We start from the raw sequence: 19,533 nt of genomic DNA on the forward strand, positions 1-19,533 counted from the left end.
GACCTAGAGAGGGGAGGACAAGAGACCAAGGGCCAAGTAAGTGGGACAGAGATGGATGCAGACATGGCAGAGCTTAGCAGGCAGTGAGGTCAGAGTGTCTGTGAGGTCGGCTGGGCTGCTGTCCAGGGCCAGCCTGGGGTCTTGGTGTCCAGAGCACGTGGGTACAAGTAGATCAGGAGTCCATGTTGGTCCTCCAGCCTGAGGCAGGAAGGCCTGGGAGGGACTGCCCACTGTGTCCTTGGTGTCCACAAATTCCAAGGCCCCTCAGGAACTGGCGTGTGTGTCCCAGTGGGGCAGGTGAGGGAGACGGGGAAAGAGACAGAGCAGAAAGCCACCTCGTGTGTAGAGGGAGGGGGTGAGGCTCCACCCCTGGAACTTCCTCTTTCTCTGTGTTCTTCCTTTCTCTCTCTCTCTCTCACAGCTCCTTTCTGCCTGTCTCCTCCGGTGCCAACTCCTCTTCTGGTCTCACCCCTCTAGGCAAAGATGTCGGCCCAAGACAGCTGCCTCAGCCTCATCAAGTACTTCCTCTTCGTTTTCAATCTCTTCTTTTTCGTGAGTTGCCTCATGGCTCCCCAGCCCCCGGCCCCAGCCCCTGCCACAGCCGCCCCACCCTTCCTATCCCCACTCTCCCATCACCGTATTCTCATCTCCTCTCCCCAGGTACTAGGTAGTCTGATTTTTTGCTTCGGTATCTGGATACTCGTGGACAAGACCAGCTTCGTGTCATTTGTGGGTGAGGGGGCCTGGGCAGTCGGGGAGGGCCTTCCCGGAGCAGGCATGGACCCAGACTCCTGGCAAGTGGCCTCCTGGGGTCTCCCTTGTCCCAGGGAGCTCCACAGTGCCCAACTCCCTAGACAGGTCCCAAGCTCTGCTGTATCACTCACCACTGCTGTGTCTCTCTGAGCCTCAGTGTCTTCCTCTGACAAACGAGTTGTGCATACCACTAGTAATAACAGCCATTTCTCAGGTACTTCTTATGTGTCAGATCTCATGCAGATGCTCATCAGATCCTCCCACAAACCTTCCCTTCTCTTGAGGTTCAGAGAAGGGAAGTCACTTACTGGATGTTATAGAGTAAGGAAGTAGAAGAGCAGATATAACACTAATAATAACAGTAGAAAATAATGGGGTAATAGTCAAACTCCTAACAGCTCATAATTAAGAAGTGTTCGCCTGTGTCGAGGACTGGGTTGAACACATGACTCCTGGGTGTCCCTCAAAACCCCTCCAGGAAGTAGATATGGTTATCCCTAGGCTGCATAGAGCTTAAAGTGACTGATCCAATGTCACAGACCAAGTGATGGGGCTGAAACTATTGGGAGTGAGGAGGGTCTGAAGGAAGGAAGAGATGCTGAGAGACAAGAGGGAGAGACAGAGACTGGAGGAAAGAGGGACAGAGAGGAGAGAATCCCAGAAAGAGAGAGACAGAGAGACCCAGAACGCAGGGTGCCATAATGGAGAAAGAGACCCCAGGATACTGCTCCCAATTTGGGAGGCTGCATGGGTAAGGGAACGGGGCTGCTTGGAGTTGTACACACAGGGCCCAATGTCACTGCTCTCTCCTCCCCCAGGCTTGTCCTTCATGCCCCTGCAGATCTGGTCCAAGGCCCTGGCCGTCTCAGGAATTCTCACCATGGGCCTTGCCCTCCTGGGCTGTGTGGGAGCCCTGAAGGAGCTCCGCTGTCTCCTGGGCCTGGTGAGTGTCCCATCCCTTCTTCACCCCAGGACCACCCACATCCCACCTCAGATAGAACCCTTGCATCCTGGGGAGGGGCTCGGCCTGACCTCTCCACTCTGCCCCCCAGTATTTTGGGATACTGCTGCTCCTGTTTGTCACGCAGATCACCCTGGTGATCCTCATCTGCACTCAGTGGATCCGGGTGAGCTTGCCTTCCCCACCTTACTCCTCTGGCGGATAGATAGCAGGTGGATGTGGGGTGGGGATTGGAAAGAGATGGGAACAGGGACTGACGTAATGAGAAGTATCAGAGACGGACAGAGGTAGAGAAACAGACACAAAGACAGAAAAGATACAGACATAAAGAGGGAAATAGAGACAGGTGGAGGCAGAGAAAGACCGACGCGGACAGAGGAAGACGCACACAGCGAGACAGCTCCAAAGGGGGAGAGAGAGAGAGAGAGAGAGAGAGAGAGAGAGAGAGAGAGAGAGACAACGCACGGAGACACAGAGGCTCCGGGGAAGAGATAGAGACCTCATGATGAGATCGTAGGAGATCGCGAGAGAAACAGAAAGGCTGACGGTAAAAACGGGCAGAGAAATTTTGAGAAGCAAAGACATAATGTGCCAGCCATTCAGTGAGGAACCGTCGCCAGCATAAAGATGCTCAGGGACCCCTGGGGCTGAGACAGCGGAAGGATAGCTGGATCGGGTCGGGGCAGATGGAATGGGGAGGTGGGTGGGGGTCCAGCCTCACTCTCGGCCTCTCAGCTGGAGCGGAGAATGAAGGACATGGTGCTGGAGACCATCCGAAACTACCACGCCAACCCCGAGCAGACCGCGGCGGAGGAGAGCTGGGACTATGTGCAGTTCCAGGTGCGTGAGACCCCACCCCGCTCCCGCCTGGACGTGTACCCCTCCCTCTACCTCTGGGACACCGACGTGGCTCCGCCCCCTGCCTGGAGATAACTCCGACCCCACGTAGCCGGTACCCCAGTTCCAGGAACCTAATGTAACCCTACCCACCCACCCCTACCTCCTGTAGCGCCCGACGTGGCCCCGCCCCCTAATGATAACATAACTGGCCCCAATGTGAGCCAGACCACAGCTCCCACCCAGACCCTGAAGAGGCTTCGCCCTCTGCCTCCACAAGACTCCGCCCTCAGCCACAAAGCCCTAGTGTGACCCTACTCCCTGCTCCGTAGTGACTCTGGCTCCCAGGGGACCCAGCCCACATGAGCCTCTATTCCCTAGTCACTCGCGTGGCTCCACCTTCCCATCCACCTGTCTCCTGCGGCTGAAATGCACTGCCACCCAATCTTCAGTCCACAGCGTCATTTTGCAGCTTCTCCCCCAGCCCCAGGTCGCCTCGTGATTGATTCATCTTTCCCCACTCCATATCCCTCTAATGTCCCCTGGCCCTGGTCCTGTCGTGACCCCAGCCCAGCCCACGACTTAGCCCTCTCCTGCCAACATGACCTCATGCCATAACCCAGTCCCCTGATCCCCCAAATCATCTTGCATCTCTCCAGTCCTGGTCCCTCTGACTCTGTTCCTCTCCCAGTTGCGCTGCTGCGGCTGGAACTCTCCTCAGGACTGGGATCGTGTCCCCAGCCTGAGAAGCAACGAGTCAGAGATGTACCACCGTGTGCCCTGCTCCTGCTATAACTCATCGGCGACCAACGACTCCTCAATCTTCGATAAGATCTCGCTCCCCCAGTTCAACCGGTTGGGGTCAGTGGCGCGGCCCCGACACAATACAGACATTTGCTCGGTCCCCGCAAACAGCGACACCTACCGTGAGGTGGGCAAGGTTTGGAGAGGGAACCGCTAGAAACGGGAGGAGCATGGCCCGAAGGAGGCGGGGCCACAGCGCGTGGGCGGGGTCTGATAAGAGGGTGGGGCTACGGGACAACGGTACAATAGGAAGGACGGAACCCCTAGAAGGGGCGGGGCCTAAACGATACGGCTGAAAGGGGAGGACCTGGAACACCCACGCCTCGGGAGGGGTAGGCTTGGACACTGCGGGCCGAGACTGGAGAACCCTGGTAACTAGGGAAACGGAGCGGTGCCTGAATGAGGGGTGAGAGCTGCGCTGAGAACGGTGGGCCAGGGCTTGAGGGCGCATCTCAGGAAGAACCCACGTTTAATCTTTTTCTGCATTCCCAGGGCTGCGAGCGGAACCTCAAGAACTGGTTGTACAACAATCTCATCTCCATAGTGGGCATTTGTCTGGGTGTCGGTCTCCTCGAGGTAATCCGGTCCCGCCCCCACTCCCAATTGGCCCTATAGTCCCTAGATAGCCCTGCCGCATATTGCGTGTCCGCTCAAGCTCTGGGAAAGGCGCATGCGTGATAGAACATCAGCGATCCAGGTCCTTCTGTCGCTCCACCTGGGAGACCTAGCCTGTGAGACGTAACCGGTTGCACGTAGGCATTCCCACCCTCCCTCACGAGGCTCCCACGGGCCTCCTTGGCGGAGCAGCGACCTGTTGGCCGCAATATCCCTCCCCTTTCCCCGCAGGTGAGTGTGGCAGGGCTGAGCCTGCTACTGCCACGCAGAGCGCTCGCCCGGGAAACCCAGCCACAAGTGCAGGGCGCGTGCGCTTCGAGCCCAGGGCCCAGCCTGAGCGCTGATGGCGGTAGCGGGCGCGGTGGCGTGCTGAGCAGCAGCGGGCGTAGCGGCAATCTGAGGGGTGGCTGGAGCATGGCGCATGCCTGCCCCAACTGGGGGGACAAGGCCCCGCAGGGCAAGCTGCCTATGGCCCTGGGGCCCTGGCCGCGTTGGGATCAAGAAGAGGAACAGCCAGAGACCGGGAGCGTGGGCACAGAGGTGGAGGCCACCGAGATGGAATTAGAGGCAGATGGGGAGACAGACGAACCTCCGGAATAAACGACCCTGGGCCTGCTCTGGATCTCACTCCTTCCCAGACTCTAGACCTACATTAGGCGCAGCTGGATTCCCCCTCCCACACCCTGTATCCACCCTCTCCTGCTTGTCCGCATCTTTGGTGTCTCCTTGTGACCTCCTGCCCTTTTATCCTTAGCTCCACCATTCTTTTCTCCCCCAGACCCCAGGCCCAGTTCTCCCCTAGCCTTGCCCCGTCCAATACTTGACACCCAGTTTATTACCCTGACCTGGGCCCCCAACTTCCTCAGGAACCCCCACCACCCCACCTCCCTCTTGACACCGCCCCCTCCGCCTCTCTGACTGGGTCTCCTTTCTCTATAGCTCAGCTTCATGACGCTGTCCATATTCCTGTGCAGAAACCTGGACCAAGTCTACGACAGGCTCGCTCGGTACCGCTAGGCCCCACCCTTCCCAAAGTCCCCTCCTGACCCCTTTAAGCCCTCAGAGCACTTACTTTCCTGTCACCTGTAAATATCTGTTTAACCTCTAGTTCTCCCCAGACATTAAGCCCTCTGCCTCCACATTACCCCACACACACTGCTGTCACCTCTCCCACGGGAACTGGGGCTTCCGGCCACCAGCTTCCTGTCCCCAAAGATACCTTGTTCGTTTCTGTGCCTCATCAGTCAGCCCACCACTTCCCACAAGATTATTTTTCACCCAAACCCCAAATAAATCCCCTGTGTTTTGGTAAAATAGCTTTATCCTCTGTCAAAATGCAAACCAACACACGTGGGGTGGGGGTTGGGGGCACACAGTCTAGCTCATGTAGAAGAGGGGATGACATTAAAAAGCCTTACCCCACTGCTTGCCCAGCTGAGAAAAAGTCATGACCCTAACACCCACTTATAAATAGCTCTTGTTATATTAAAAAAAAAAAAAAATTCCAAGGCCCACTTGGCTCTGCTCCTGCACTGAAAGTGTTAACCTTCAATATCAGCTATCAGGGTCACGGGGTGAAGGAGGTCAGGAGAGGCAGACTGGGAAAGGGAGGGCTGAACAACAGAGAGAGAGACAAGCAGATGTGTAACTAGGGCCCTCTAAAACACCCACGACAGTACGGGGAGGGCCCCTCTTAGAGACTGAGAAACCAGTGCCTTACCTCACTCCTGTCCCCAGTCCCTGATGCCCTGGAGTGATCTATCCTTTCGGACAACCCTGTGAGGTCCCAACATCCTTCCCTTTCAGTCCCTGGCCGTTCGGCTCACCACCCAGCTTTTATGGTCCCCTTCTAACAGGGAGCAGCTCCCTCCCCAAATAAGCATGAGGGAAGCTAGAGGTCCTTCCTGGGAGGAGGGCATTCTGGGGTAAGCCACTTTTGGGGTCCCTCTTCAGTCCCTGACCAGGCGGTAAATATGGTGCTGGGCTCCCCGTTCGCTGGTGGAGACCTCAAAGACGTAGGCGGTGCAGAGCAGCAGCTCCTGAGTGTCTCGGTTGGTCACCACCTGCCAAGGAGGCCAGGAGAAGGGATTTATTCTTGGCAAAGGGAGAAGGGACCACCGTGCCTTCCCACAGTTATCATGAGATAACCAGGAAAGGGGCCCCTGCATGTCACACCTCCTAGGTAGAGGGGATGCCCAACATGTTGGGTTCCCCATTTGAGGGGCCTTGCATCAGGGTCAAAGGAGTCTCCACCACATCCCATTCTCCAGGTGAAAAGGGGTCCTCGGCTCAGCACATTCCCCAAAGTTAAAGGTATCCTACCATATCATGTCCCCTCACTGTGAACAGGGTCCCCTTAGCTAAGGATGCCCCCGTGTGTCCTCCAGGTCAGTTTCCTCAGCGAAGGGAGGCATCCTCTCATGAGAATGCTATGGAGTGCCCACTGTGTCAGTTCCCCAGGCCTAGGGTCTGTGTTGGGCTCCGCCCCCACCCCCACCCCCCACATCCAGGTCCCCGCTCTGGCCCAGCCCCAGCGTATCACCTGAAGGATGGTGAAGTTCTCCAGGACGCTATTCATCATATAGCGCTCGGGCAGCTGCCGCAGCTTGTGCAAGAAATTCACCAGGTACTCGCACATGGGCGAGCGCAGCAGGCGGTACACGAACCTGCCATCCTCGAGCTGGGCACGCTCCGTCTGAACCAGGGGACAAGGAGCGGGGAGGACGGTGACTGAGACACAAACAGGGGTCACCCTACGAACCCAGCCCTGCTCTGTTGCCACACCCACTCCCCGTCCGCGGTGACCAGAGATGGGACCCGGAACCTTTGGCTGTCCAACTCAGCATCGCCGAACCCACAAACCAGGGACCCCGAGGGCCTCAGGGCCATGTTGGGATCCCTCAATGACCCCCAGGCCCTCAGATGCCCTCAAATCCTCCAGAGACCCTTCACGAGATCTCCAAACTCTATGACCACTGAACTGGAGACCCTGCAAGTCCTCAGAACCCTTAGGTGTGAGCCCTGAACCTCCTTGGCTTGAGGATTCTTCCATATCCACAAGAATTTTTTGAATCTTAGTGACTGTGAATCTCTGTTCCATGTGTTACCTTTGAAACCTCAAAGCGACCCCTACGTGTGACTTTAGAACTCCATTATCAACTCTAAGTTGACGCATTAAACCTCCCAGAGGCTGCGACACCCCACCCCCACCACGAAGACCCCTCCCCCCAGGTGCCTGAGCTGTCATGGCTTCTGGTCCACTTAAGTCTGCACCCCCAAAGTGGCTGGTGGCTGGGCGCCCACCTGCACGGAGCTCCACCCCTCTGGCCTCACCTCCACCTTCTCCACCACCTGCTTGCCGAAGGAGCAGACCTTGGAGGAACAGGTGAGGGTCATGTGCTCCAGGCTCTCGTACTGGCTGCTCACGCCATAGAAGCCACCGCTGCTGCCACCAGCCCCCACCTCCTCGCCACTGGGGCCCCAATTCAGGTCCGCCTGAGGGATGGGGAGACAGGTAAATTGGAGGGGATGTCCCTTCTAACATGGGAACTCTGCCCCATGGCCTGGCTTCTCCCATTTGCCCCTGTAGTTTCCACCTTTCTTCCTTGGCATAAAGTCCTCACCTCTCCAGGGGACCAGTTTCCGAAGAAGGCCCACACTTCCATCAGTGTTGGAGAAGCCCAAGTCCCTCACATTGTCCTGCCCCTCTCTCCCCAGTGAGCCCCCCCACCAGAGGAACCCCAGAATTCAACTTTTGTCCCCTAAATGCTCCAACTCAAGAGTTCAAAGCCCTTCGGAAGAAGCAGTTACTCCCTAGCAACTGAGGACTCTCTCTGGGGACCCCTCCCAACTCTGTAGCAATAGGGCCTAGTGGGGGGCAGTTGCCTAGAGAACGCTCTCCCAGGTCCTTCGGCTCATCCTTAGAGGTCAGACCGTGCCATGAGCCCAGTGGCCAAGTGAGCAAGAGAGTCCATCATTACGCCAGCTCAGGCCTAATGAAACCTAAGACCTCATACGACCTTTGGCCTGAGCCCTTTGTCACCTATTGGGAGGCACACTTCTTCCTGACTTGAGTTACTAACTTGACCAGGTCCCTCTCTGGGACAATTTTGTCCTCTCCTCAGAGGCCTGACTCTATCCATCGCCTTAACAATATGTCCTTGAAAAGCCAGACAAAAATAAAGGTATTCCCAGCCACCCCAATGCAGCCCTTCAGATGCTACGCTTTTGAAGGGTCGCTCTCCGGACCTGAGGCCTGGGGAGGCCTGTGTTAATAGCTATAGCATCAGCCATTGCGCTGGACACCAAACCAAACAGGCCTAAGAAAGACCCAAATGGCCTCTCTAGCAGTTACGCACATAGCACCTGGCATAGGGCCTTGTATACAGTAAGTACTCAATAAACGATTGTTAAGTAAATATAAGAGTTTACAAAGCCACTCCCCAGCGCCTTTATTTGTATCCTTAAGGCCAGACATTCTCTAACAACGGGGTCTGGTGGGACACAGCATCTACTTCTCAGAAGCCAAACTCCCCAGGGCTCCATTTGCTAAGGGGAAGGGGGACCATCCTGTAGCAACAAGGCTTGGTGTGGTCAGGTGGGACAAAGGGAAGTCTGAAACGGCACACCCCAATCCCAAGGACCGTATCAGTCACATGCCTGGGTGTGGCAACATCTAGCGGGGGCTGGGGAGGTCCAAGTCCTATACCTAACCTATGCCTGCACCAGTCCCCTGCATCCCACCCTGGGAACAAAAGTCCTCTGTGGTCCTTGTTGCCAAGGAAGCCGATACCCCGAGCCAGAGGGAGTGGTAAGGCCCAGGCCGACCTGGCAGGTCCTGAGACTGTCTCCCTTAGAGCCAGAGGCTTTGGCTGGGATGCCACGTGATTTATGAGCGCTTGGGTTTTGGTGGCAGGACTCACCCAGAACTTGACCAGGAAGAAGGCGTGGGGCGGCCCGCGGTCATACAGCTCCCGCAGACCGCCCTTCTTCTCAGGGAATTTGTCGTAGATCTGCCGGACGTCCACGCTCTCCAGTGGGGGCGCGCCAGGGCTAGGGCAGTGCTGGCTGATGTGCACGAACAGGTGCCTCTGGTACTAGGGATGGGGGACCGTGAGTGAGAAGTAGGGTGAGTAGTTGGAGAGAGGCTGGACCCCCAACCCTCACTACCCACGCCCATCTCTCACCCATCACCACCCCTGGAGCTCCTGTGAGTTATTCCACCCTATCCACCCAGAATCCAGGCCCGACTCACGGGCACCGTCCCCACTTCCTTCTGCCCCTTCACTCCCACAGTACCTCAGTTCCCAAGCCCTGTCCCCTCCCACAGTCACTGCAGCCTCCTCACTGGCCTCCCCACCTCCCATCCCTCCTCTGCAGTTCATTATTCACATGGCTCCAGAGCTGACCCTGGACCTCCCCTGCTCATAATCCTCCCATGGCTCCCTAGCACCTCCAGGACAAAGCCTAAACCTGGCCTGTACTGAACAGTTGTTCATAAATGTTTGGTCAGTGTGTGTGTGGATGGATGGGACTCCACATAGGCCACATCAAGACTCTGTCTCCATTCTTTCACTTCTCGTCCATATCCTGAAATCCTCCCCATCTTTTCCTCTGATACAAATCCTCCTCCATCTTCCCAGGCCATCCAAATCTGCCGCTTCCCAGAAGCCTCCACTGTCACAATCAAATGGGATCTCTCTACACCACCTCCATGGTTCCCCATCACTGGGAGAAAGTCTGGGGCTCTCGGCTTGGCTACGCCAGCTCCTCCAGAATTGGCGCCTGCCCACCTCTCCGCAGCCCCACCAGCTCCCACCACATCCGATTATTTGTTTTCCCGAGCCTCATGCTGGTTCCTTCTCTGTCCCTGAGACATCCACTTCTGCACATGGCACTCCTACATAAGCCTCAAAGCCCAACTCAGATGTTATCATTTCATCCAAGCAGACATACACCTCTGTACACCCAAAAAAACTCAGGCTTCCCCTGTCCCAGCACATACTTATTACTCAACAGACATTTACCGAGACCTACTATGTAGAGGCACTACTCGGTCCCAGAGCCACAGGGCGACGTCCCTGACCTCATGGAGTTCACAGTCTACCGGCAGAGACACAAAAAATTTTAAATCATCCCATGGATAATATAAATTTCAGAGAGTGGTATATGCTTGGAAAATAATTCTAATAAAGCACAGCAAGGGCGTCAAGGGTGATGGTGGCTGGTATTTTCCTTAAGGTGGTTTGGGAAAGCCAGTCTGAGAAGATAACCAGGCAGGGGCCTGAATACATGGAGAGAGTGAGTGGAGATTGTCTAGGGAAAGCACATTCCAGGTGGCAGAACCGCAGACGCAAAGGCCCAGAAGCAGGGGTGGGCCCAGCGTGTTCGAGAAAGAACATGGAGGCCCGTGTGGCCAGAGCAGAGCGAACGAGGCTGAGGGTACAGGTGGGAAGGGCAGAGCCCTGTGAACAACGGAAAGGACTTCAGCTTTGGCTCCAAGTGAGATGGGATGGTTTCGCCAGGACCACTTTATACAGCAATAGGTGTCTGTGTTCACGAACCCTGGTTCCTTTTCGCACAGCTAAACTACATTTCCCAGGCTCCTCTGGAGTTAGGTGTGATCACATGACTAAGTTCTGTCCAATGGGGAGTGAGCTGGCCTGATGTTTGCCGCTGCGAATCCAGAATCATAAAACCCAACTCTCTGCCTTCCACCATCTGCCAGCCAGATGCAGAGAATCCAGCAGCAGATACTGAAGCCCTAGAAAATGGCAAAGCTGCAAAATGGAAGGAGCCCGGATTCCCCGAATGACTGTACGGAAGGCTCCTGCTCAACACCCACAGAGAAATGATGCATGAGTGAGAAACTTCTATGACGTTCAGTCTCTGGCTGTTGGGGTTATTTCTTCTAACAGTCAGCCCTCCGTGACTCATATGGCATCTGTCTCCATTCTAGGCCAGGAAAAGCTCAAGCCTAGAAACAAGATCTGCTTTTCCAAGTTCCCGGTGTCCACAGCAAAGCCTGGCTCACAGTAGGCACCTAGAAATGTTCGATGAATGAATAAACAATGTCCTGGGGGAGTTTCTCTGACCTTCCTAACCCCTGACCCCATGACCTTCCAGTTCCTTTATGCTAACTAAGAGTCCTCAAAGTGTGGTCCCTGGGCCAGCAGCATCAACATCACCTGGAAGCTTATTAGATATTCAAATTCTCAGGCCTTGCACCAAACCTACTGAATCAGAAATTCTGAGGGTAGGTAGGGCCCAGCAATCTGTGTTTTAACACCACATTACTCTGATGCATGCTAAAGTTTGAGAACTACTGCTTTATACTTTTGCTTCCTATAACCCTCTACATTCCAAAACATCTGTAGTGATGATCCCAAAATGGCACTCACAGAGTCAACTGCATCAGGGGGTTCCACAAAGGCTGAAAATTCCACCAGCTGCAACCGGGCAGTGCCCAGGGCCCGAGCCTGCCAGGCTGGGGGTGACGGGGCAGGTGGGGGCACGGCAGGGGGTGAGAGGGCTTGGGGGGGTTCATACCCTAAACACAGAGAAGAATAAACAATAAAAATTGCTAACAGTTATTGAATATATTAAGTGCTATTCTCTTGCCTGCCTCTGCTTAGAAGCTAAAAAAGCTAAATACTCACTTTCCCAGCCTCCCTTGCAGCTAGAGGTGGCCATGTGACACAGTCCTGGCCAATGAGACGTTAGGGGAAATCTGCTGGGGGGCTTCTGGGAAGGAGTTTCTTCCTGAATGAAAAAGACAGAACTTTGGGAGGAGAAAGCTTTTGGTTCTGGACAAGTCTTGCTTGGGACGTGATGCCTGGAGTCACAACAGCCATCTTGGCACAGTTAGACAGAGGCCAAGGGACCTACAGAGATGCATGCCAGTCCTGATATTGCTGAGCTGCTAAGCCAACAGAAAAGCAGCCCACCTCCAGACGTTCTGCTGTGTGGAATCATTAAAGCCTTTATTATTTAAGGCACTCTTAATTTGGGTATTCTGTTACTTGCAGCCAAGAGCATTCTTAACTGATGAATCTGTGAAACCTAAGAGTAATTTTTCATCAATGTGAGTTCGTAGGACCACATCAGCATGGACTTCTGGAAGTCATCTTTGCTGCCCAATCGTCAGGGCTTGACTGGGAATGAAGCCACCAGAGGAAGGCAAAAACCAAAGGAGTCCTGAAGCTACCACTTGACTTCCTGCATCCAGCCGGGCCTGAAGTCATACTCCTGAAATATCAGTTACCTGAACCAATATATTCCTTTTTTTCTATTATCTAGCTTGATTTGGGTTTCTGTCACTTGCAGCTGAAAGAATTTTGACTAATACACCTCCCAGTGAATGTCCTTTAAGCTAGCAAATGGCAGAACACTACCCTAGTGTTCTGGCTACAGACTACAAATTCTGTCACTCATCCTTCCATACTCCCATACACCCTACCTCAGAGCTGGACATCAGTTACAAATGTGTCCCCAAATTCATGGAAGGTTAAAGGAAAGACAGGGTTGACGAAAGAGATGGGAGACAAGGGAGAGTGGAGAGCAGACTCTTACCTGGGAGTTCAGTAGATGGGAGAGTCAGTGACAAGGAGAATGGTGTCTGCGAGAATGGCTTCACACTGAGGAAGAAAGGAGGCTGAGGGTCAGCAAGATGGAAAGAGGCTAATCGTACCAGCCAGCATTTACTAAGGGGCCGGGACAAGCTGGATCCTGTGCTAGCACATTACGTGCACGTTTTCATCAAAGCCTCACAGCCTGTGAGGAAGCTGCAATTGCTGCTCTTCTCATTTGCACAGGAGAAATCACAGGGGTCAAGTGAGCAGCCCAAAGTCACACAGCTGGGTGCACTGAAGCCTGGACGGGAACCCAGATCAGTCCCAGGCACAAGCCTGCAGACTTGACATTAATTTGGTACCTCTCATGAAATGGCAGAAAGAGAATAGAAACGAAGTTTCAAGAGGTGAAAAAAAACCCACAAGAATAGGAAATTTGGAAAAAGAGGAGGCTACAGCGTCAGGAAGGCGGGGAGAAAATGACCAGTGGCTCAGAAATGAGACACAGGGCCGAACTTGGGTGGCAAGGCAGCATAACAGAACTTTCTGTGATGGTGGAAATATCTATATCTATGCTATCCAATACTGTAGCCACTGGCTACATGTGGCTACTGAGCAGGAAAGTGGGTAGGATGCCCGAGGAACTGAATTTTTTATTTTATTTGATTTGGATTAATTTAAATGTCAATAACCACACATAGCTAGTGACTAAAGCATCTGACAGCACAGGTCTAGAGGCCAATGACCTATGGGCAGCCCAGGAAATGGTGGTAAGGAGAGGTCAGAGGTCAAGATTTGACTTTGGGTCAGAGGTCAATAAGAGGTCAAGGGTCAAAAGATCAAGATCAGAAGGACACAAAGCCCAGGGACTGTCAGACATTGACTCCCAGGACTCTTGACCATTCCAATTCTGAAATCTAAACTCCAGAGTATCCTACCCACTGACTTAACCTCTTGTCATCAGGGCTACTGCCCAGAGAGGCCTCCGTGACCCTTGCCTAAAGAAGATATACACATCCTGCTTTATTTCCCGCATTTATCCCTTTCTTATTAATGCTCGTTGATTTGTTTACATGTTTATTGTCTGTCTCCTCCCCCTCTAAGTATATAAATGCCATGAAGGCAGGGCTTCTGTCTAATTTGTTCAATGCCGTATCCCCAATCCAAACAGAGCAGCAGGAACTTAATAGGTGCTCAAAAAACATTTAACTGACTGACCAATGGCTTAATACTGGCCTTCTCTCAATTCCAGAAACTCAGCAGACTCCCACCTCAGTGCCTGGGCACATGCCCTTGTCTCTGCCTACAATATCCCCACTCCCAACCTTGCGAAGTCTTATTCAGCATTCAATGTCACCTCCTCAGAGAAACCCCCGAGAAGGCTCTCCCTCATCCCAGAACCTACTGTGAGTCTTCACGCCACGTCACCCACTCTTCAATTCTGTGTTTGTGCGCGTGATGATTTAATTAACATTCACTTCCCCGATCTGACTATCGGCTCTGTAAAGAGTGGGACTCAAGCGACTGGTGTAGTGCCTGCTGAACCACCGCTCCTTCTAGCTCAGCCCCGTCCTCTGCAAACCTGTGGTTCATTCGGCTCTAGGAACTTGTCCTGCCACTTCCTGTGTCCCCATCCAGCAGCATCTCCCCAGCGAACTTTATTCTCTCCCGGCCTGGGTCCCACAGCCTGTAACTTCACTCTTTCTCTGACAACACCCTCAAAACCCCTGAGGCCATCCGGAGGCCACATGCCTAACCAATGCCCAGCCTGGGTCCACCGGCTCCTTCCTAGGCTGAAAACTGTATTTCCCATGAGCCACAGGGGCCCGTTTCTATTTTTCTAAGCTAGAAATGTATCCCATCACCCTCCTGGTGCTCTCAGAGCTGAAAAGGACATTCCTGTGTACCTCTGGGCTCATTTTATTTTTGACTCTGAGAGGTAAGGACCCCTGCTCAGGCTCAAGAACCACTTCTATCAGATGACGAGCCTTCCCATTAACCTCTGGGGCTCCACTCATCCCTTCTGGGAGCCTCTGGACCTACGACTACCTCTCCTATGAGCCTCTGGGCCCAGCGCATCTCACTGAAAGGCCATTATTCCCATGCATATCCTCCAGACCCCTCACATTCATCAGGTCTCATTTCTTCCCCAAACCCACTCCTCCCCCAGGTTGCATATCTCTGGGGTCCCACCAAGCTACCGCCAGCCAGACCTCCGGCACTGTCCCTGCCTCCTCACTCCTCGGCCCCAGCCCCATCATCCCCTGTCCTGACTTGCCCTGCCTGAACCCCTGCTCACCATCCCGGCTCACACCCAGTCCTCCTCTCTGGGCCACAGCCTCACCCTCCTGCCTGGGATTCACATACAGATAGTCTGGCTCCAGAATCTTGTTCGCAAGGGAGTTGGGACCTGGACAGTGGAATGAGAAAGCCCTCTTGGCGGGAAGAGGGGAGGGCAGGTGCTGAGCCAGAACAGAAAGTACTCACTCTGGAACATTCCAGGGGGTCCCAGAGCCCCCTGACCAAAACTGGAAAAGCTCAGAGGCCTGGAGAAGAAACAAAGGGGGGGTCAGCCAGTCCGTTTGTTGTTGAAACTGCATCCCCACCCCTCCAACCCTGAGCCCCACGATCCACAACCCAGGCCACCTGCGGACCCGTGGGACCCAGCTTGGCCTGCAGGGAAGGTGCTGAGATGAGCTGGGCTGAGGACATGGTGGCCATTGTCTGGAAAGCCTTGTCCTTGGAAACCTGGTCCTGGAGGAATAGGTGGAGGTTCCATGTTAATAGGGAGCTCCAGGTAACACAGGTAGGGTGGGACGACGACGAGGCAGGGCAAGCATGGGGAGATGCAGAGTTGGGGAGTCAAAGTAAAGGGTTGAGGGGGGTCCAAATCCCTCTTCCTACTGCCCCCTGCCCCCTTGGTCTCCTCAGGAACATCTGGGGTAAGGGAAGCACATAGGAGGATGGGCAGGGGGACTTACCACATTCAGGGCCTGCCCATGGGGGTCAGGTGCCAAAGGAGGAAAGAAAACATGATTTAGGAAGTGAGGCCTGGACACCCCACCTTCCTGCCGTCCCAGCCCCTACAGCCCTGCCGTCCTGAGCCAAGCAATGGGAGAAAGGGGAATGAAGGATGAATGCGCAACAGGAAGTGGGGGGGGGGGCAGACCTAGAGGGAAAATAAAAGATAGTAATGAGGATTTCTAGGTCAATAAGGAGCCAGAAGTGAAGGTTCTTGGAGATGCAGGCAACCGGAAATGAGAATTTCAGACTCAGAGGGAATAGGTGGTGAATATTTCCTAGCACGGAAGGGACAGAGAGGGAACATCGAGGTCCAGAAAAGACCGGAAGGGAAGGTGCTTAGACCAAGAGAGAAAGGAAGGGGAGACTTCCAGGCACACACAAAAAAAAGGAATAGGAGGTGATGGCCCTCAAACCCAAAGGAAGAGGCAGAAAAGACCCCATACTCAGTGGGGCAGAAAATGAGGATCTCTGGCCAAGAGCGAATGGGAAATCCAGAGATAAAAGAAAAAGGGATGTGAAAAGGTCCAAAAGAAAATGAAGATCTCTAGGCACAGAAAGAGCAGGCAGGCCACACAGGAGGACCAGGAAATGGGATGAGGAGCCAGGAGACCCAAGAGGAGATTCTCACAGCACATGAGGGAAAAGGCGAGGGGGACACCAGGAAGAGCAATAGGAGGGACAGAAGGGGTAGAGGAGAGGGAGGGGGAAGACGGCAGTAGCCAGAGGAGAGGCCTGACGCCCCGTCCATCTTGCCATTCCTAAGATAAATCTCCATTCCTACCCAGGGTCTCTATCCACCCCCTGGCTGGGCCACAAACCTCCCACTGAGGAACTCTGCTCCCTTATTATGTCTAGCTTTCCATGTGACTCTTTCCCTCTGCCCCCACCCCGGGTCTCTCCGTCCCCCTTTCTCTAGATCTCTGTTGCCCTCACTCTCTAGATCCTTGTCCCCTCTCTCTGGGTTCATGTCTCCCTCTCTCTGTGTCCCTGTCCCCTCTCTCTCTAGGTCCCTGTCCCCCTCTCTCTGGGTCTACACTCCCCTCTCAGGATGTTTGCTTTGGTCCCTACCTTGAGCTTGGACTGGATTTCCCTCGATTTCCTTCGGGCCAAGACCTGGATATGACTAGAGACCTAGAGGGAGTGATGAAGAAGCAGATTCAAGCCAGGGTCACTTGCCCCTTGCATCCCCTACCCCTTCCCTCCTTCCAGGTGTCTCACAGAGCTGCCAGACCATGAAAGATGACACACAAGGAGGGCATGCTAACTGTCTCAGGAGCATGCAAACACAGATGTGTCCCTAAAGGCCACTCTTTTCTCAGTAACACTACCGACCTTCCCCAGACCCAGCAAATCCAGGTCTCCTTTCCCTTCCTGATCCCTTTCTCTTTGGATCTTTTTGGTCTCTGTCTTACTCTGGGTCTAACACAGCTGCTAACTGAACTATACTAAAACAGGCACAAAGTATACTAAGAGAAGTTCCAAGAAGACAGACAAAAGCATATGAATCAGATCCTCCTTGAACTTGAACAGCCCATACTAGGATGGCCCTGAGAAGACTAGCCCATCCCAGACAGAAGCCCACAAGTCAGTCCTGAGACCTGTTTGCGAGTTCGGGTCTTCCCCGTTCTCAGCTTGATGTAGCGGGCAATCAATTCATTCCGACCTGAAGAGTCAAAGATGGAACAGAGTTAGACCTGAGCAGAACTTCCCAATGGAGAGGACACCGGGGAAGGAGAGAAAAGCAAGAATTCCCTGGGGTCCACAGAAAGTTGGGAGAGGAGCTCTGACTACTGGTTTCTGAGCTAGATGGCCTGGGTGCAAACCTCAGCTCCACCATACACTAGCTCTGTGACCTGGGGCAAATCACTTCACCTTCCTGGGCCTCGGTTTCCTCATCTATGCAAATGGCGATGCCAGCTCCAATCTGAGTTATTGTAAGGATACAGTGTGCTTTTATATAAAAACTGTTTAGAGCTTCATGAATGTTATTACTTTTTGTTATTGTTAATCACTGGGCAAATGAGAAGGGTGAACTCACCATACATCTTGCCTTCATCAGATAAGATGATTTTCCGCCGGCCGCAGGGTGGGTAGATGGCCAGGGCCTCCTGGAAGCTCTGCTCGATGTCTGGGCTCCAGACACCCTCTGCGTCTGGGCTCCCATCTCCCCCAGCCCCCTCGCTGCCACCGGTGCCCTCCTCGCTTCCTTCCTCACTTCCTGTCCAGCCGCTGCCATCGTCCAGGGGGGCCCCGCCCCGGGGTTCCCCCATCTGGGCCTGAAGGAACACGGGGCTCAGCAAGGTTTCCTAGACCCACCCAGAGGGACCTCAGGGCTTGGAGGGCTGGGGCCCCGACCTCTGGGCCTGAGGGGGATGGGGCCTGGGCGCTGGGGATCCCAGGTCCTGGAAAAGGGTTCCGTATTTCCAGGGCAGCCTGCGTTGTGATGAAGTCTTGGAGACCCCAGAGCCATGCCTAAGGCCCATGAGGGCCAGTCATTTGGGTATGTATTACTGGTTTAAAGAAGACGGGAGTGGGGCCTGGTCGCAGGGACTGGGGTGTGGGTGAGATCTTATGAATCCCACCCCAAGAACAGGTGCTAGGATGTGCTCAGCAGCTGCTAGTAAAGGAGGGGCCACAGGCCCTAGTAACGCTGAGAGGAGATACTGAGAGGGGGACAGAGACTCAGAGAGACGGAGGAGGACAGAGTTCCAGAGGGAGGCAGAAGACAGAGGCTCATAGGGAGGCGGGGAGAGAGACCCAGAGGAAAAGGGGACAGAGACTCAGGGCAGAAACTCAAGCCGGGACCAAGAAAGACCCACAGAACCACAGACTGGGGGGAAGGGGCGCCGTGCCATCAGGAGAGCCAGAACAAAGGGCCCAGGCGTCCCCTCCCCCAGTTTCCCACAACCCCCATCAGGGGAGGGGCTGGCCAGCAAGGGAACCTCCCCTCAAGCCCCCGGCCCCGCCCCCTCCCCCACCCCTCCGCTGCCCCTGCGCCGTGGGCTCGGGTCCAACTCGAGTTCCCAGCGACTTTCCGGAGGCCGGGAACAGGGAAAAACTTTTTCCAATACAGTCAGATCCCGCCTCCCTGACGACTCTGCGTCTTCCACAGCTTTCCCAGGACCCCAGAATCCAGGTTCCCATCCCCCTCCTCCCTCGGACCCTGGAACTCCCCGGCCGAGACAAAGACCCTAGGCCGAGCCCAGTGGCGCTGCGGCGTTCAGGACCCCCGTAGGCCAAAATCCAAGCCCAGCTCTCCCCCATGTGGCCAGACAAAGGGACGGAGGAGCCGGCTGAGAAAGGGTCCCCTAAATTCCCTCCCCAGGCCACAAACCCCCAAAGAAACAAGACTGAGAATCCAGAAAGCACTGTAACCCGCCCTCTGCCACCCCGGAGACCCCTTTCTCCACGAAGAGGACCAGGCATCCACAAATGACACGCGCAAACCAGTCCGGTCAAGAGTACGCACGGAGTCCTTTCTCATTTCAAAGCGACACAGCCGCAGACACACCCGCCAAAGTCCCCAGCCCTCACACCACTCCCGGGCGCGCGCGCGCGCGCGCACACACACACACACACACACACACACACACACACTCAAACTCAGACCCGTCAGCAGGCACCACAACTGCGACGAAAGTTCCAACCCGGCGCTTCGACCCGGTCGCCAGCGCCAACTCGGGGCCGCCGGCAAAAACGAGAACGGCAAGCAATTCAAAGACGGTCCCACACACACCCAGAACTCACACACCCCAATGCAGGATCCCTGAGTCCCGCCGGCGCCTTCCTACCTCCCGGCCTGGGGCTGGGGAACCGCGGGCGGGCGGGGCGCAGAGAGGCAGAAAGTTGCCCGCGAGCTTTGTTTGGGAAAAGTGGGAGGGACTGAAGGGGGGCGGGCCCCGGCGCCGGACCGCGGGAAGGGGAATACGACGGTGACAGTTTGGGGGAGGACTTTCGTTTTGGCAAAAG

At 54.8% G+C, this 19,533-nt stretch overlaps 2 protein-coding genes across 11 annotated transcripts; one reads left to right on the top strand and one right to left on the bottom strand.

The window, feature by feature from the left end:
- The first annotated feature begins 259 nt into the window (after positions 1 to 259).
- On the top strand, positions 260 to 5,618 carry CD37 (CD37 molecule). 4 transcript variants are annotated; one of them, XM_016122473.2, is made up of 8 exons: positions 260 to 552; positions 661 to 733; positions 1,572 to 1,696; positions 1,806 to 1,880; positions 2,450 to 2,554; positions 3,243 to 3,482; positions 3,848 to 3,931; positions 4,202 to 4,890. In XM_016122473.2, exons 1-8 carry the CDS (start codon positions 484 to 486, stop codon positions 4,568 to 4,570), a joined length of 1,140 nt encoding a protein of 379 aa, XP_015977959.1. In that variant the 5' UTR covers positions 260 to 483; the 3' UTR covers positions 4,571 to 4,890. The 4 variants fall into 4 exon arrangements, with proteins under 4 accessions (XP_015977959.1, XP_015977960.1, XP_036087691.1 ...); XM_016122474.2 differs by lacking the exon at positions 4,202 to 4,890 and adding an exon at positions 4,910 to 5,618 and having other exon boundaries at positions 308 to 552; XM_036231798.1 differs by lacking the exons at positions 260 to 552; positions 661 to 733 and having other exon boundaries at positions 760 to 1,696.
- Positions 5,274 to 19,427, bottom strand: TEAD2 (TEA domain transcription factor 2). 7 transcript variants are annotated; one of them, XM_016122469.2, is made up of 13 exons: positions 19,356 to 19,427; positions 17,603 to 17,840; positions 17,163 to 17,227; positions 16,633 to 16,695; positions 15,522 to 15,533; positions 15,187 to 15,294; positions 15,028 to 15,086; positions 12,542 to 12,606; positions 11,371 to 11,519; positions 8,893 to 9,066; positions 7,304 to 7,465; positions 6,513 to 6,665; positions 5,274 to 6,033 (listed from the first exon to the last, which is right to left on the bottom strand). In XM_016122469.2, exons 2-13 carry the CDS (start codon positions 17,832 to 17,834, stop codon positions 5,920 to 5,922), a joined length of 1,356 nt encoding a protein of 451 aa, XP_015977955.1. In that variant the 5' UTR covers positions 17,835 to 17,840; positions 19,356 to 19,427; the 3' UTR covers positions 5,274 to 5,919. The 7 variants fall into 7 exon arrangements, with proteins under 7 accessions (XP_015977955.1, XP_015977956.1, XP_036087689.1 ...); XM_016122470.2 differs by having other exon boundaries at positions 19,316 to 19,396; XM_036231796.1 differs by lacking the exon at positions 19,356 to 19,427 and adding an exon at positions 19,312 to 19,332.
- Positions 19,428 to 19,533: the final 106 nt, after the last annotated feature.

This window comes from Rousettus aegyptiacus, unplaced genomic scaffold (genome assembly GCF_014176215.1).
Source record: "Rousettus aegyptiacus isolate mRouAeg1 unplaced genomic scaffold, mRouAeg1.p scaffold_m13_p_14, whole genome shotgun sequence".
NCBI lineage: Eukaryota > Metazoa > Chordata > Mammalia > Chiroptera > Pteropodidae > Rousettus > Rousettus aegyptiacus.

What these genes read in the sequence shown, in the direction of transcription:
- CD37 (XM_036231798.1), top strand. Translation starts at nt 1,349, where the DNA reads ATGCTGAGAGACAAGAGGGAGAGACAGAGACTGGAGGAAAGAGGGACA. An exon ending in GGGACTATGTGCAGTTCCAG is followed by an intron (nt 2,555 to 3,242) that starts GTGCGTGAGACC and finishes TTCCTCTCCCAG; the next exon opens with TTGCGCTGCTGCGGCTGGAA. An exon ending in ACAGCGACACCTACCGTGAG is followed by an intron (nt 3,483 to 3,847) that starts GTGGGCAAGGTT and finishes CTGCATTCCCAG; the next exon opens with GGCTGCGAGCGGAACCTCAA.
- TEAD2 (XM_036231795.1), bottom strand. Translation starts at nt 18,047, where the DNA reads ATGGGCCTTAGGCATGGCTCTGGGGTCTCCAAGACTTCATCACAACGC. An exon ending in ACCCCCTGGAATGTTCCAGA is followed by an intron (nt 12,607 to 15,027) that starts GTGAGTACTTTC and finishes TTTCTTCCTCAG; the next exon opens with TGTGAAGCCATTCTCGCAGA. An exon ending in TCTTCCTGGTCAAGTTCTGG is followed by an intron (nt 7,466 to 8,892) that starts GTGAGTCCTGCC and finishes CCCATCCCTCAG; the next exon opens with GCGGACCTGAATTGGGGCCC.